Source organism: Lingula anatina, chromosome 2 (genome assembly GCF_051362555.1).
Source record: "Lingula anatina isolate TDL-2025a chromosome 2, LinAna3.0, whole genome shotgun sequence".
Taxonomy (NCBI): Eukaryota; Metazoa; Brachiopoda; class Lingulata; order Lingulida; family Lingulidae; genus Lingula; species Lingula anatina.
Window position 1 is genome coordinate 2,646,986 of NC_141768.1, and position 18,615 is coordinate 2,665,600.

Below are 18,615 nucleotides of genomic sequence, written 5' to 3' on the forward strand. Positions count from 1 at the left end.
CAACTTGAAACTATGTACTTTTAAAATATACACTAGTTCCTATTATCTCAAAAGAAAATAAAAGCATTTAAGAGTGTTGCACTTCTAACTCGATTCCATTTTGTAGTATGGATATTATTACCTCCGCCAAGGAGGTTAGTTTCACCCCTGTTTGTCTGTTTGTTTGTTTGTCTGTCTGTCATCAACCTAACTCAAGAAGTTATGGACCGATTTTGATGAAAATTTCAGGAACTGTCAGAAGCGGACCAAGGAAGAGATGATTAGTTTTTGGTGGTGATCCGGATCAATACTCAATCAATAATCAATAATAATCAAAATCGCTGCCTTGGCGGAGGTCTGCGCTCTCGGAGTGCTTTTCTAGTTGTGTGTATTTTATAACGTTGAATTAAGAAGACAATTATAATACTAACGAGCTTTTTTTTCATATAATTAAGTTTCGACTCACGCAATGCGGCAATCCGGGTGAAAATTACGTGTTCTCTCTCACGAACGCGTACACGTATATAGTTACTCGCACGCACACACACTCTCATTAAACCGATGATAATCCCTATCCGACCATCAAATATATTAATCTATTGATTTTCCTTTGCCGCGTTTCTTTGACAAAGACAAATTAAGGCTTTTTATATTGTTTGCTCAGGGTTCTTGGAAAATAACACCAGGTGTCAGTATCGGCAGTGACTTCATAATAACATCCTTAGTCCATACAGGTGAACGCAGGCGGACGTGGCATTAAAGCAACCTACAGCGACATTAAAAATGCACCTATTTTGATTCAGGGGAATACAATAAAAATCATTTGACGCTGAGGTCATCGCGGATAGGGATGTGAAACTGGAATGTACGTAAGCTCACTCACAACAAGATCATCTTTCAACAAGGTACGGACGGAGGTAGAGATAAGACTCAATGAAAAGGACTGAGCTATCTGGAAACGACTGGTACATTTACAGGTGGTAGATAGGAAAACCAGGATATTCTATCAATAGAGAATACAGCAAGCAGGTGAAGTAAAAAAGGCAGGTGTATTGCAGACTCGCTATATTACAAAGGAAAAAAGATGGGTACACGGACAGCTTATTTATTTCTTTTATTAATTTTTGTGAGCAGTTCTGTTGCTCAGAATGATACAACTGCGTCACCACAGACGACAGCGTCTGCGGGGAATGGAACAACTACGGCGTCTCCAGCGAATGAAACAACCACAGCGTCCGCAGAGAATGGAACAACTACGGCGTCTCCAGTGAATGAAACAACCACAGCGACCGCGGGGAATGAGACTACGACGGCGTCCCCAGCGAATGAAACAACCACGGCGTCCTCGGGAAATGAAACAACTACAGCGTCTCCAGCGAATGAAACAACCACGGCATCGGCAGGGAATGAGACTACGACGGCGTCCGCGGGGAATGAAACAACCACGGCGTCCGCGGCGAATGAGACAACTACGACGACGATGGGGAACGATACAACCACGGTGTCGCCAGGGAATGACACAACTACGGCTCAAGCGGGGAATGAAAGCACAACTAACACTTCGACCTCTGAACTGCCGCCCACCACAACGGCCATGCCAGAGAGAAACGTCGTTACCACCCCTCTAGGAAAGATTCGCGGGAAGTTTGTGTCGCTCGCTATCAACTGGAATGGAACAGGTATTTTGCCACTGATCGAAACCTTCCTTCTCTCTCTCTCTTCTTTTTCTTTTTCTTCTTCTTCTTCTTCTTCTTTTATCCGTTTTTTTTCTACCGTTTTTGTCTTCTTCATGCCTTATTATTCTTTATATAACTTTGTCAACCTCTATCCATGTCTTCTCATTCCGTTTCATTTTTTTTTTTTCACTTTTACTGCAAGTATCCAACAGCTTAAGGAATAGGAAGGAGCGTCTAAATTCCCTTTTTTTCTAAAATAAACGTGTTTACCGTGTCGTTACACTAGATGTCTCGCCTAACAAATCTGAAGTAAAAAATGTACTGAAAGAAATATATAGTCTATTCAGGACACCAAAATGCCTGACCTAAAGTAACTCGGGGAAATTATGGTGCAATTAGGGTAATTCTATGGTGCTTAACTAGTCTTACATCGGTCTAATTTCCACTTTTGAATAGAGATGTAGGGTAAATCATATTGTGTTTAGAGAACTTGCCTCCCCCCCCCTCCCACACACACATACAAAGAGAGAGAGAGAGAAAACACATAGAATAGGACCGTATGAGAGAATGTACTTGTAAACAACAGAAAAATAAAAGAATGAAACTAGCTGATAAGAACGTCAAAGTTCAACTAAAAGAAGGCATCAATAACTGATGATATGTTTACATTACATTCATTGTGTATTTCACAGTCAATGTATCAGATATAACGGCAGTAACTTAGCAATAAATGTAGCGCGAGCGGATATGATGACAGGTACTCTGTTATGCAGAAGAAGCGGGTCTCAACATCTCCTAGTCATGGTCCCGCCCTAATGATCTAACCAGGCTGGGTCACAGTGCTGCATATATGTAATACATTCTATTACATATATTGTTTCTACATGTATGCAGGGTTCGTCAGCATTTCGGAGTTTATATATTTTTCCCTCATAATATTAAGGAGACATATTTTTCAATAGAGCGATCATATGGGTTTTGGGTCTACAACGTAAAATTATATATTATCTGATGCATAGTTGAATCCTTATACGTAGATATTTGTAATTTACATGAAAACGTGTCATTTGGATAAAGTTCTGTGAAGTAATAGTTAATGATACCGAATTCAGTTGTGGTTAGATTTTTGGAGAACCACACCTTGTTTCCTTATCCTTAACTTTGGTTGACACAAATGTTGGGCAATACACTTGAATTAACACACTTTTGGAAAATTACGCAAGAAAACCTATGGTCACATGTTTCCCGGATTCCCTACTGCTTCGTCACTGTCCTCTGGAAATTAGTTCATCAAAGGTGTGTCTAGACGCAAACATAGGTCTACAACATGTGCATGTACATACAGCCTCACCAATCCGGGTCTGAGTCTCAGTGACGTCACCACATTTCCGGTAAAATTACGATCTAAAATACAATGAGAACTAGAAGTCCACCTCCTCTGCGAGATACAGTAAAAAATTAACTGGAATGCAGGCTTAAACTGGGATGCCTATAAGGATACTGCTGTACTCTAGTGCGTTGATTACCGGTGAAATTGTATTTGATGACGCCATTGTAATTAAGCCTGTACCCCGGTACCAGTTCATTCCTAGGACAAAAGAGAACACAAACAATCCTCTTACCTACCAAGAATCTTTTTTTTTTTTTTTTTGTCAATCGATCTTTTCAGGCATCTCTTCATATATCTCTTAAAAGCCCAAATAAATAGCCCTGATTAAAGACACCCGCTCAGTCAACGCAATTATCAGCATCTTTTTCCTTCTTTCTCCTTTTATCATCGTAATCTTGAACAGCGGAGTATTATTTCCTCACGTATTCTTGCGGCATTCCCATCTTACCATTACCGATTCATCAATTCGAATTTATTTTGGACAAATTTAATCTCTGACTTATAGCTTGAATCATGTATAAATACGGTTCATCTCGAGCTCGTGTTGTTAAAAATGTAAAGCTTCTAGTAGTAATGGGATTTAGTTATTACCTGTGCTTTTGACAGGAACAGTTTCAAGTTTATTCAATATTATTTGAAAGGTAATTGAAGACTGGTGTAATTTCTGAAGGTTATAAATCATTCTCCGTAAATCATTCCCATCATTACCATCGGGGCCAGAAGCTTCAAGAAGTTGCTCCAGGGAAAGCACGGAGGACTGACTCCCATAACTAGCTTGAACGGTCTTGAGTGACAAGGAAATGACATCGTCCTCATCTAAAATCTTCCCTCATTGTTATTCTATTCATTAACAATGGCAACAACCGGTGCATATTATATTATATTATATTATATTATATTATATTATATTATATTATTAATACATAATGTATATTCTAAAATGTCCACCATTTCTTCGTAGATACAAATATCCTTGGTGAAGAATTTTTGGGTGTTAGATATGCCAGAACGCCAACTAGATTCGCTGAGCCCCAAACTTTAGCCTCATGGACGGATATCCAAGACGCTCTGGCATATGGCGCTAATTGTCCCCAAAACAAAGACACGTATGGCACTGTCACTACCGCAAGTCCTATCAGCGAGTCTGAAGACTGCTTATTTTTGAACATTTTTGTTCCTAGCGGCGGGGTAGAAGCGTTAAAAGCAACGAACAAAACTCTACCGGTGGTAGTGTATCTCCAAAGTGGAGGCTACGACACCATGCCAGCCACTTTGTATAATGGCATTGTTCTTGCAGACTCTGGAAACACGATTGTCGTAACCGTGAATTACCGCGTTGGAGTTCTTGGTTTCCTGGCATTGAGAAACGCTGCAGGTAGCATTATAGGAAACAACGGACTGAGAGACCAATCCCTAGCCTTGGCTTGGATTAGAGATAATATTGCAAGTTTTGCTGGGGATCCTACAAATGTGACTCTGGTTGGGGATTACAAAGGGGGTGCTAGTGTGGGGATACACATGGTTTCCTCTCAAAGTAGGGGCCTTTTCCACAGAGCAATTTCTATGAGCGGGGCCGTCACTGCCCCATGGGCTTATGCGACCACGACCACTGCTGGCGAGGAGTTCCTCCAGAGAGCAGATTGTAATAGAGAGAATTACGATACCTCCTTGGCTTGTTTGAGAGGGAAAAGTTTAATGGATATTCTGAAATACGAGAGGGATCCCTCTTCACAGATGAACCTTCACAGACCAGTTGTGGATGGGACCATTCTCGTGAAATCTCCCGCGGAATTGCTTCGTGACGGCGTTGCTAAGGACATTCCATACGTCATAGGATATGGTGAAAGCGACGGTTCTTTTATGTTGAAATATGTGACGGACGAAGTAGTGGATGGAAACGTTACAAATTATATGTATAACCTTACCAAACTGAAACAAATTCTATCAGATACATATTCTGAATATCTAGGTCTAAGTCAAAGTGTAAGAGCAACTGTTGAGAGTACTCTCTTCCAGTATGACGTGGGGCCGGAGACAGACAATGATGATTTAGGAACAGGAATTGTGAAACTATTTACAGACTTTTTCTTTAAGGCACCAACTGAAATGACAACAGACCTATATTCAAAAAGTAATGGGACGTCAGTTTTCCTGTATAATTTTGCCTACAGATCTACAACACTTAACCCAACCAAGAAGTCCTTTCTCACCGCAGAATTGCCAGATCTACCATATTTTTTGTTCGGCGGAGGTTTAATGTCATCAGACACTTTACAAAATCGATCTCACATTATTGTTCGCCGAGCAGCTGCTTCGTCAGATGAAAGTGACGAACAGATTTCCCAGAACGTTATGGGGTATTGGTCAAATTTTGCAGAAACAGGGTAGGTTTACTTTTAGATCTTATGGTGGCATTACTATAATTAATATTTTCAAATTTCCATTACATTTATTGTTGCATAACATGTAAGTACTGCTTATCAACTGCCAGTTGCAGGCGTTTGTTTTTATTGAGTCTCATTTATATTTTTCATTACAAATGTTTTAGATATTTGATGTAATGGCTGCCATATATTGTCTTGTGATTTTGCTTTAAATATCAAATGAAGCTTTAATAATCTATTAATATCTTAGTTTCGATGGGCCATTCCTATTTCAAAAATTAAAAAGCAGCTGCCAAACATCATGGAAGTTAGGCAACATTGTTCCCAGTATGTTGCAACGTCTGAATGAAACGAACCCATATATTGGAGCCAATGCCGATTATATACAACCAGTGGGTCAATTTAAAACTCGAATAAATACAAGTTAAAGCAATAATAACAATCCTTCACAATCTTTCATCTGTGTTTCAGAAACCCCAATACCGGTTCAAGGGAGCAGTATACTGCAGCAAACTGGCCGAGTTATGACAGTAAAAATAATAGCTATCTCAATCTTCAAGAAACACCAACCGACGCAAGAGTTGACATGAACAACAGAAACGTACAGTTCTGGAATAGATATGTCTCAACTGTTAAGCAAAATGAACCCACCCCGACCACACCCACTACGGGTAAGATGTTAATTATTTTCAAATTATTATTAAGGAACATTAAATATTAAAATGCATCTTGTAATTGGTATGTTTAATGTTGCTGTGTTAGTTGGTAGATGAAACTTTGCCTTTAAGAAGAAATATGAGTAGATTAATAGCTTTATTTATTTATTCTCATTTTGTACTGGTTGCCAAGGCTTATTTGGTGTCTATTTCCACCAAAACACATATTTCGAACGTAATAGTTAAAACTGATACAAGGGATAACATAAAAACATTTTAGACAGAATATTAACTACTTTTCACACGTTCACGCGTTTGATTTTTTGGTTCCTAAATATCAATGTCGGTATCTGTTTTGATTTTTTTCTGTCTAGCTGCACCGACAGGGTTGGATATAGATGCGTGCAGGCGATACTATGCTGCGAAGATAGGTCCAGAGGTGTCTCCAGAGACGGCAGCCGGGGTGATGTGGGGGATGTTAGGTAGGTAAACCTTGCTCATGTATACATATATATGCATGTATCCTATCGTTTGTTTTTCTCACACAATGTATGAGCTGTTTGATATACACATTACTATGTACCACCAATATGAAAAAGAATATTAAAGGTGCAATAGTGGACTGATGCTTCCTCTCATCTTATCGTTCAGCAGGAAAAATATAGGAAACCAAGTGGGGAATGTTTGCTAATTTTTTTTCTCTTCTATCTCTCTGAAAATTTTGTTCGCTTCCTTTACCCTTATATAGAACTTTGGGTCCTGAATTTTGGTTTCGAAACATGCATTCAGTTATCAGCAACTCCACAAATAGGATTTATAGTTTTGATTTTAATCGCTTCGTCGGTGGAGGGAGTGTTTGGACAAACTTTTGCATAACTTTTGGAATGAAAAACGGTTTACTTTTCTTACAGCTGCTGCATTGTTATTCTTTCTTGTGGCTGTTATACTTGCTATATGCTTGTGCAAAGCACGTGGGTCCTGCGACGAGTACATGTACGGAGAATCGTATCAGATCTCTCAAAACGGAAATCATTATTCTAGAACCACGTATGACAACAAAGGATACCAGATGGCGGAGAGCTAGAATACAGAGACATTATTTACTCTTTGACCAAATATGTATGAAATAGGTAATTTTGACTTGAAATATATATATATATATATATATATATATATATATATATATATATATATATAACTACTAAGGTAGATATTAGTAGTATTAGAGAAACATCGTAGAGGCCTCTTTGGTAGGCCTACTTTGATGTGTTTCGCATAATTCTAGACAGCTGGTTACATTACTGATATGTATACTATAATAGGCCGAGGTGCAAGCATACGTTTATTATCTATAGGCCTTGTAGGATATATTTGTGCTTCTAGTTGTTTTTTTGTACGTTTTCCTTTCCATCTTATTTGTAAGATACATTTGTATATGTTTCTTATTTGCTTTATAATTTAAAGGATTAAACAATATATATATAAAACATTTATTTATGATATACTGGCTAGGGCATTTATGAACAGATTGGAATCGCTTGTACATGTAACTGGTCACTTTTTAACCCTCCTGACATTCTTTGCCGCCATTTTGAAGCGATCTACTTATTTTAAGAATATTCCACTTTCATTCAAGCTCGAAACTGAGCAACAGTACAATGACAGTGAGGATAGCATGAACTATTTAGCACCAACACTGAGTAGGCACAATATAACAAACGTTATGTTTCAATTAGTATCAACACTGAGTAGGCACAATATAACAAATGTTATGTTTCAATTAGTACCAACACTGAGTAGGCACAATATAACAAACGTTATGTTTCAATTAGTATCAACACTTAGTAGGCACAATATAACAAACGTTATGTTTCAATTAGTATCAACACTTTGTAGGCACAATATAACAAATGTTATGTTTTTCAATTAGCACCAACACTGGGTGGGCAGATTATAACAAATTTTCCAGCTGTTGATAAATTTGAATGTTTCCGATGTTCATTGTAAGTTGTACAATGGAAGTTGTGCCGATTGGGAACAAAATCTAACCGTCAGTTGTTTCTGCTCTTACTAACTTCGTGATACGTGTGGTGTATATTGTAATGTGCTGAAAATGCAGAAGCCACTAAAGCGCCCTTGGCATCCACATGAACTCTGCATTTAAATTAATCACACCGTTTTATCAGTCCTTATGAAGTGCTCATCTTACGCTTCTAAGTAATTGTCACAATAACGGTATAGTTATAGAAACGTAATATCTGCCCAGGATGATATTGCTCATAAAAGCACAATGCGTGTCTAGCGTTGGGTGGTGTATGTGCATGACATAGAACTGATGCGTCGTGTAATATGAGAACTAGTAAAGACTCATGTTAAAAGGCTAGCGGGTAGCTAGATCACATCATTTGACTCATTTGCCTGTCTGGATCCTTATATATGCCTACATAAACGTTTATGTCTTCACGGAAATGGGCTAAAATCTAATATTTCAAATATGGTCCCTATTTTACTTCGAACTGTATAGAAATCATTTGTTGATATGGACCTATTGCATTGATATGGATTTATTCCTGCTTACCGACAAACGCACACATTGTTACACACACACACATGGCATATATTAACGAATTATATATCCTTCTATATGCACTACTAGGTTAGCCAATAGCTATATTTGAATTGCTTCAGAGCAACAACTGTGGTCTTTTACTTGTACATATACCTCGGTAGGAACACTAACATTTATTTTTCTTAATTCCTTCCTTTAAGTACAGATCCCTGCAGTGTTTATAGCTTAGCTGTTAATTGGATGACCTTTGACCTCTATCTTTGGTTGATTTCCTGCTGACTATTACACAGGCTTTGTCATTCCTGTCCATGAAATATATAGTTTTTACTTGTAACACGACCTTGCTTATTAAATGTCAATATTTGGATGCTAAATTTACAGTATTTTCTTTGCACATGAAATGCAACATGCAGTTGATATTAAATACTCAATCATTTTGACGGTTAATTATAATTACTTATAATACTTACACTTGACAAAATTGGAATGCGTCAGAGTTGATCTACTAAAACAGCTGGACTTTGAATCCCCTGTTTTACATATTGTTATATACTAGTAGTAGAGGATTCAGCAAGGTACCCTACTGGGCGTCTTAAATTATTGCTCGTTTCTAGTTTTAGCCTGTGGTTAACATCCCATTAATAACATGGCTTCCTAACCCTGCTTATTAAATAAATCCCTGCTTTTCTTTTTGTTTCAGCCGCGGCGTTACTTCTGTTGTTGGTCTGCGTTGTTCTAGCCATTGCCATAGAAAGGCAACGTCGGAAGAAACAATCATATAAAACACAGAATTTTGCATACTAAAGGTACCCGTTGTTCATGTCGTATGGATGCTCGAAAATAATGTGATTAATATCTAAAATAGAAATATCAGGGATACAAAGCCAGTGAAGGTGGTTCCTTTATGTATGTTGGAGTGTCTCAACAGCTCGTTTCAAAGAAAAAAATTTAACATTTACGAAATTCATGTAACATTTTCCTGTTGTGCAAGAATAGTACACTTTTAATAAGAACGCTCCTCTTGTTGCCTTAGCGATTAATCATTTCTGCCCGCATAGCAAGAATTTTGAGAACAAAGAGGGAAAAGCAGTTAATTGTTGTTACAGCCCTTTTCATATGCGTCATGTTGTTAATCACGTCATATGGAGGCAACGTTACCGACATGTAATTATGATATGATATTTGTACCATTGTGGTGGGGATATACAGGCATGTAACATCAGAATGCTCATTTTTGTTGTACATTTTAATTAAAATTGTTGTCATAATGACCTTAATTGGGCAATCAATACTGATTTTGGACACTTTTGGTGCCGCATTTGTTACGTATGTTCAAAAAATTCAAAACTCGGTTAGCTTCTTTACCTTTAAAAAAAGATACACAAAAACTAGATCCCCAAAATAGAGACACTCCAAATGGCTTTCCTGAAATTTCAAACGACTAATTGTTATGTCTTCGGCAGTCATCTGATCATGGAAAGATGGCTTCCTAGCGCCTCAGATTACGTGACATCATCAAGTTGCTCTTTAATTCCGAGCAATGCTGGAACAACACGCGTGAGCAGAATGATAGCACACAGCGATAATCAGTCTTATCAGTCAGTTTGTCAGTCTTTATTAAAGAGAAAAAGAAGAAAATGTCATTACAATAGGGCCTACACAATACTGATGAATGTTAAAAGTTAATATAATGACTGTTGGCAAAAAAGCTTACTTTCGATATTTTTCCTTAAATACTAACGTCAAACAATGTATTTTTGCTATCCTCGGAAAATACTTTTTTTAATAAGTCTATTATATTTGTAACCTTCTAAGTTGCGTCGGCCATTTTGTGTCTGCTTGAATGTTTAAAAGATTAGATAGTCAAGGCAGACAGAGCTAAATTAATATTTATGAATCTCTTTAATTAACGTTTAAATTTGTCCTCTTTTTGAAAGTTTTCTTTAAACTACATTAGATACAGCATTTGTTTTTAAGCGAATTTAGCGAATGTATGTATGGCGTTTGTCAAAATGCTTACAAAGTAATTAAATAGTGCAATTTTTTAACTAAAGTAGGCCTATACACAGTTTACATAGCGTGTAATATAGCGTACGTCGTTAGGCGTCTAAGTGGACAAGATTTTTCTTTCGTTTATTTTGGAATACCCTTGCATGTTGTAGAGTACAGTATTTCTGTAGAATAATTAAGGTATCTGTAAGTGCAATTTTTGTCGTCTCATATCCCTTTTAACTTGAAAACTTTACCAATTACTTTCATCTTCATTTGACGTATATAAAATGACTGTGGTCGCGACTTCTTTATAATGGTGATTAACACGTCTCTATGCTTCATACTAGTTTATAGGAAGGGTCTTTTTAATTCTCTATAAACCAATATGTACACTATGTAATATGTCACTTGTCATACTAGCAAAATCATTAAATAGCCATCGGTCATCCTCAAACAAACTGATATTCATGCTGATTCATTAAGTTTAAATAATACCTATGAATTATGTCAGTTATGAGTATAACCGTTCATGCATTACTGTAGTTAAGGATTGCGTTCAGGCACACACACACACGCACACACACACACACACGCACACACACGCACCTTTCTATAATGTCATAGGGCGCCAGATCCGCGGGGCAAATATGGCTGACCCACTTAAAAGCTTGTCGCATAATCCCCTTATAGACACTTAATAGAGGGGGGGCATTACGCGGTAAAATTTCAAGTGGGTCGGCCATATTTGATCCGCGGATGTGTTAGTCCGTGGATCATCTTTTGTCGTGAATGCAGCCATATTTTCATGGTAAGAAGCTGCGAAAGTTGAATCTACAGTGTATTAATTATTTGACCCCGATTGTCAATCCCCAGCCGTTAAGTTAGCTTCGTTGATTTAATTGTTCCAATCATGTAGTCAACTACAGTAATAACTGTATCTTATGCCTACCCTCAGGTACATGCACAGGTAGAAATAGGAACGTCATAATAATCCGATGGTTTATTAATCTGAAAGGGCTTAGGCACAAAAAGGGGGAAATTTTAGGAGAGATTTTCTAAAATAATTGGGTCATTAGTCTGACGGCTGATAAGGGCAAGGATTTATAATGCAGACGCTTCATAAATTCTGACAACATATTTAAACAAAATCGTCGGTGGAAAGCCTTTAATCCTTTTTCCGAGGACCCTTTTATTATCTTATGATAATTTTATTGTTGATTCAGGCCACGGAGACTGAGCTTTTTTTTTTAATTCGGACTTGTGAACCTTTGGGCTATTCAGGGGTCCCTGTAAGTAAATCTGAACATGGCGTTAGTCTCATGATAGAGGCTTTTAAAACTGATGTAAATTTCTATCAGTTTTTTTTTCATCATTGTTCGTGTACACATCTTCTCCAACATCTAAGGTGAAGCAGTTCCCTCGCAAATTTCTGACACAAGATTTTTTAAATATGGAGTGGTAGATAAAAATCCACACAACCGTTGGGACCTTTGCTGTAATACGTCAGCAGACGATTGTCTCCAAAGAAGAGATTAACAATAGGATTTGTATGCAAAAAGTAACAAAAAATAAGGATATATGTGGTATTGTGGTTGTAACAGTTAAAATTCCCTGTTAGCAACGGGGATCCGGAGTTACATGCATTAAGACCTTCCTTTCACCGAGTAGTAGTTGAAAATGCAGAATATACCGGTGTCATGTTCCGGGAAATTAGTCATCGTTTGCTAGATTGGCCAATGAAACTGTAAATAATGAAGGTGTTTACAGATAAATGTTTTCATAAACACAGAATATGCAGGCATATTGAATAGTTCAATAGTTAGAAGGTTGCCAATATTAATCTGCAGGGCCTACTTTTACCTGCGTAATTTCAAATATGAATGTCCTATTTTCTATATGACTCTGGTAGTGATAATGCGGACTGGATTGCGTGTGAAATTAGACATGTGTTAGAGTAGAAAATTAGCGCAACCCTGGTCTAAGTGCCTATATTGTACAGTACCAGGTTAATTCAACATAACAAGTCCCAGATATGGTAGCAAGAAAAATGAAATCTTCGTCCATGTATGACTACGCAAGACTAAACTAAAAGATCCTAACAAATCCGAATTTTTATTTGCAGGTGGTGGGTTAATTGTGTTAATTAAGAAGCAGAGATAGTTTGGATTTTAGATTGAATTAGCAAAACACTGCTAAGATAAAATACACTTATTAATAGTATAGATTATGTTATAGAGAGTAGACGATATTTACGAATGAAATCCGTTTTTTTCCCTTGCTGTTACTGTATTCTATTGCCGCTTTCGACTCACAAAAGCACAAGTTCTCGCAAAAATGGATTTTTTAATCTCAAAATCCTCTATCTATGTCATTGCATATATTGATTTATGACCAAAAAGGGAAATCAATAAAATATCTATTTATTGTACCTTATATCTGTAGGTATCGAAGAAGTCTGCTTTCACATTCAAAGACCTGATATTGTCATGACCGTTATGTTTTGAAACAATACGTCTATAACTTATAGAAATTTTATATTTACTGATATTGAGAATGTACATACTGTATGTGTTACTGCATCTAATCAAGACATAATAGTTCAGATAGCACATTGACAAAGAGTGTAGATAATTTACCGTTCAAACAATCATTTAATCTGAACAAGTGATTGATTTTATGGATCAGAAAGAAATAATGCAGAGCTCGGGATTTGCGTTCCTATCAGCACCCTTTGATAAAGAAGAATAATTGTAAATAAAATTTGCTGATGAAAATTAAACACAGCATCGGCACTGTGAAAACCAGGAAGGAAAATTGTGAAATTTTTACAAATGGAATAATAAATTATCATCTGGATTACATGCTATATTGCTGATATCGCGTATTTAAGTGATAGAAAATTTAATATGAAAATAATTTATTCAGTGATGATTTCATTGCCTTTTCTTGCACATCAAGTTTGTTCGGAAATTCTTGGATGATTCCATGACGCATGCTGATATTGAACGAAATCTGCTCTTTTAGGAATAAGTCATGTAAACTAGAACAGTTAGAATTATCTTCCCCGGTGATTGACATGATGTGAAATTTTACAATTAAGTAATTATTTATATATTTTTTGTGTTAAGTAAGGGGATGGATTTCTGAAATAAAGAATACAAAATATCAATATGTGTTGAGTTTATTTTTTAGCAAATCAAACCCTTCTACACATTATATTGGAGTTAGGATTGTTTGATATCCACGGGTCGCCATATTCACAAATTTCAACGAGATTTGAAATAGACTAAAGACGTCACAAGACAAGCAAAATGTTCAACCGGGGATTTACATATCTGGGGTGTTATCTGGTGACTTATTTGTACCTATATCTGCGGTCCAAATTGGTCCTAACTATTATACGTTATTAAAGACGTTCCAAGTCTAAAGTAATGGTGGGCGGGTGGAAAGACCTCGCTGTCTAGACATAACCGAAAAACATTACCAGTACATCCTTATTAAACAAGAATGTGCATTATGAAATATGGTAAACAAGTGCATTCCAATTATAGCGCTATAAGTACTGCAGTGATTAATGGGTTTTTACAAAGCTGTCAATTTTCATGTCAACGTTTTTGTGAAAACTTTGACTGAGTCAGAACGTCCTTCCTATGAGCTATATATATAGTACCGTATGCAGCTCAATGGCCCATCCACAGCTTTTGAGCATCGTGTAGTCGGATAATAGTTGAATAATTCATCAATACTGAAATGCGCGAAACGTACGGGCTAACACCTGTTAGTATGCAAACTGCGATTTGATCAGCGTAGATTTTGGCTTTTATTTGCCACACTGTATCAGCAGAGAGTGGGCTTACTTGGTGATGGGCATCCTTTTATTAATTATGACCTCATTATTCATTTAATCGCCGCCAATAAATTGCGCACAAAATGTTACATTCACACGACAAGTGAAATACTCATCATATCGGAAGGGCGTTTTACGTGAATTTGCCATATTGATAAATGTAACTCATCGCCAGTAAATACTGGGTGTAGACAACGCCCCCCCCCCCTTTCTGGAGACCTGGTAAGTCAGGTGCAAGGGGGAAGTCCCGCTTTGCTGTACAAACCGAAACTCGAAATGTCACTGGTGGATGTCGCGATTCGGGTAGTCAAAATGCGGATCTTAAGAAATGTACAATTACTATGTATGTGCAAGCCCCCCCCTTTCCTCCCTAAACTTTGGTGTCCTGGTGGTAGTGTTTTTCGGGCCATAAATAGCCTGGGGTAACTTATTTTAACGGCACCTGTCGCGTGAAAAGAATAGGCCTGTTTTTTCTTGTACTTTTTTCCATATCCTATTTCATTCCTTAACTAAAGTGAAGTGTGACACAAATACCAAGTACGCTCGGAGGTACATGTACATACCACACTGAAAGAAGAAATAAATCCGTGACAATAAATGGATGGGGAGAGAGAGAGAGAGAGAGAGAGAGAGAGAGAGAGAATAAGATCATGCAAAGGTGGCAAACTATGTTAACAAGAAGTTGAATCATCCGTATGACAGAAAACAAACATGATGGCGTTTCATTAACAAAGTGACAAAGCCAACAACGCCATCTGTTCATATGATCAGGTCTTCCCATAAAGCAAATATTTAATACGACTGGTTGATGAACTTACGCTAACACCAGAAAAATATGAGCGTATTTTTTTCCAAAACCTTCGCCTCATTTTATTCCTCCCTGTGGCATACGTAATCAAACCCGTTGCCAGGACAACGACTCTAAGAAAGTTTAGAGATATGTCATCTGCAACACAGGTACACTGAACTGAACAGCTTCATTATTTATTAACTGAAAGAAAGCACAATTTTCTTACACAGTACAGCTTGGCAGATTTACACAGAATCACAGTAAATATACTTAACATGATACATTATCTGAACCAGCCACAATGTTAATTTTGATAGGTTATAAATTAAAAACCATTCCAACTTGCCAATTTTCAAAGGAAGTTATCATATATAATACATTTCGATTAAGGTGCTAATTAAAAAAAAAAACAACTTAAGACAAAAGGTTCCTGCATAAGAAAAGGAAATAATCTGCAAGAAAAAAGTGCAAATTTACAATTTAATTTACTCAAGCAAAGTAGTTGTTTAAAAGACAGGTACTCTGATACAAACCATCTAAAATTTAAGTTGCTATAAAAATCCACCTTTCCCAGACCCCAGTAACTCAAAAGTCCTAATAAAATATTTCCCCTGCTAAGTAAACATGACCAATGCAGAGTAATTACAGTTTTATCAATGGTTGTGCAATATCCAAATGCAATAAATGACCACAACCATGTTGCTCAAGGGTTTGGATCCCATTTTCATAGAAACCATGCAAATCAAAAATTTGAGCTCAGTAATCACAATAGAATATTTCCTTGAAAACTAAGTCAATATTCCCGATGACTCATATTAGGAAGTTGCACAACATTTTAACCAATTCCTTAAAGTCATAATAACTCTTCGTTTTGGCCAAAAATTGGATTTTCCTGGAGTAAACGGCAATTTTCCCGTACTTACCAATGGCCAACGACCCCATTCCTGCATTCAAAGTTAATCCAGGGTTTTTTTCCTAAACGTACGGTTTTTTGTTAAAATCTCTTAAGAGATTTTAACTGACGGAGCTCTCTCTGACATTGCAAAGTCACTGGTGACCTACTTAAAACCGCGGGAAAAGCAGACAACAACAACACTATATAAGATTCATCAGATATATTCGTCTTTTTTGTTAAAAACGCATTTATATCCACAATGTGTGCCATTCTGGGCTTTTCGTTATCCGACGCACTGTACAAAAACTCGCAACTTACGTCTGAGGGTTTCCCGCCATGTTATTTTGGTCTCGAATGAACGCGAGAATCCGCGTGACACCATTACGTCATTAGCAACGAATGCACTTGTCGAGCGGAAAAAAGGGATCGAAAGCCATATTGACAAGCACAGATTTTAGTTTTCCTACAATAACGGCCGTTTTAGTGGTAAAATACAATAGAATATATTTCCATGCGTTGTTTACAATGTATTTCATGCGGATTTTTGAATCTCAAAGGAAGAGTTATTATTGCTTTAAGATTATCTTTGGATGAAAAAATATATATTATTCTATTAAATAAAATTTACTCCTTTATCAGTTATGAGTTGTTTTCCCCCTGATATTTGTTTCAAAACAAAATAAGCGTTAAGCAAACAGATCAAACTCGGCATATTTAAACAATGAAATGGCTAAAATATGACAAAATGCAAACTTGGCCAAACAAATCTTAAAAGATCAATAAATGCCAAAGCTTCATGAACATAAAGCAAAGCATATTGAACATCATATGCCCATGTAGGATAGAAAATCCATATAATATTATATTTAATTTATCCAACCAGCATCTCCTTTCCATTTTATGAAATACACATATGGTCTACTACTAACTTCATACTAACTGCTAGGGATCAGCAGACATTCTGTGCTTGGCAGGCAAGGATTTGATTGAAGCGAGCAGGTATATGCCAATATAAAAACTGCCTTAACATAAAGATTAACTTTAACATTAAGAAATTTACTTAATTTATACATATATATGTACCAGTAAATTTACAACTTTACTACCCAGATATAACACTTAGGCTCTATTCCCATAGATTTTAGATCGATCTATCCCCGCGGGGAGTCTCACCAGATTACTTTCAGATAATCCGACTTAAATGTCCGTCCCGCCTACTACAAGCTGTAAGGGGGTAATTAACTTTCGTGTCCGCTCGGCTGACAGCTATTTAGCGTGAACCCCCAGGGAGTTAGGTTGATCTAAAGTAGGTCGATCTAATCTATGGAAATGGGGTGTTAAATACCATCTGGCATTTCTATACAAACCAGCCATTTCCATCTCTGTGTGGAGAGACATACCATTGTTTCTAGAGGACGTAAGTAAAACCTGTCTTGGCACAGATCATGTTATTATTACTCCAAATTCACATAACAAACTAACAACATCACGTAAAGCACAGTGCTGATCCTGCTGTTGATTCATCCACTAAAACTGGAACTTGTTACAAGCTGATACATGTACAGAGGTTTCCTGGTGAGCACTCTAAAACAAATGGTAGACGTAAACCAGGTTAACCTATCTTCAATGAAAACGTGCCTCAAGTCACCTAAATTACTGGGTCAGGTTTCAGTCTTATGGATGACACTATCTACCGTATAGAATTGTTAACCTATGGACAGTTGTCCTGAAGAAAGCAGTCATTTTTTAACCACTGGATAACATCAGAAACAAAAACTTGTCACAAGCTGTTACATGTACAGTGGTTTCCCATGGTGAGCTACTCATTAGCAAATGGTAGATATAAGCTAGGTTGGCCTATCTTCAATGGAAACATGCCTGAAGTCTCCTGGTTTCTTCTAATGCATTCATATCACCCAGGCATTAAAAGCCACTCAGCTAAAGCAGTCCATCACAGCACATTTATATAACATTTTGCACTGTGAACCTGACAATAAAGAGTACAGTTTAAAATTAACTTCACAAAATGTATTATCCATTATGATCCAATACTAGAACTCAGCACTAGAACAATTACTTAAAAAGATGACTAAATATAGTCTTTAAAATCAATTCAAGCCAGCTGAAAGATGGTAGTAAAAGTAAAAATCATATTATAACATGTAGTATATTCTCCAAGTCACCCGATCTTATACCCTATCAAACATTTGTAATTAAGTGAAAATTTTTTATCATAGAAATTTATACAGTTAAAGAATCATATTTCCAAACATTATATGTTGATAACAGTCTACAATAAATTTAAGCAAAAAATATATTATGCGCAAAAAAGTCTGCCTATTGGATAGACAAATCTCTTCAAATGAATGATATTTCGTGAAACATAAATGAAAAGTCCATTTATGAATGAATTTCCACCTGACTGTATAACATATGC

At 36.8% G+C, this 18,615-nt stretch overlaps 1 protein-coding gene across 2 annotated transcripts; it reads left to right on the forward strand.

The window, feature by feature from the left end:
* The first annotated feature begins 692 nt into the window (after positions 1-692).
* On the forward strand, positions 693-13,815 carry LOC106156812 (carboxylesterase 1C). Of its 2 annotated transcripts, XM_013532241.2 has the most exons (6): positions 694-1,658; positions 4,007-5,429; positions 5,901-6,100; positions 6,460-6,567; positions 6,997-7,215; positions 9,355-13,815. In XM_013532241.2, exons 1-5 carry the CDS (start codon positions 1,064-1,066, stop codon positions 7,167-7,169), a joined length of 2,499 nt encoding a protein of 832 aa, XP_013387695.2. In that variant the 5' UTR covers positions 694-1,063; the 3' UTR covers positions 7,170-7,215; positions 9,355-13,815. The 2 variants fall into 2 exon arrangements, with proteins under 2 accessions (XP_013387696.2, XP_013387695.2); XM_013532242.2 differs by lacking the exon at positions 6,997-7,215 and having other exon boundaries at positions 693-1,658.
* Positions 13,816-18,615: the final 4,800 nt, after the last annotated feature.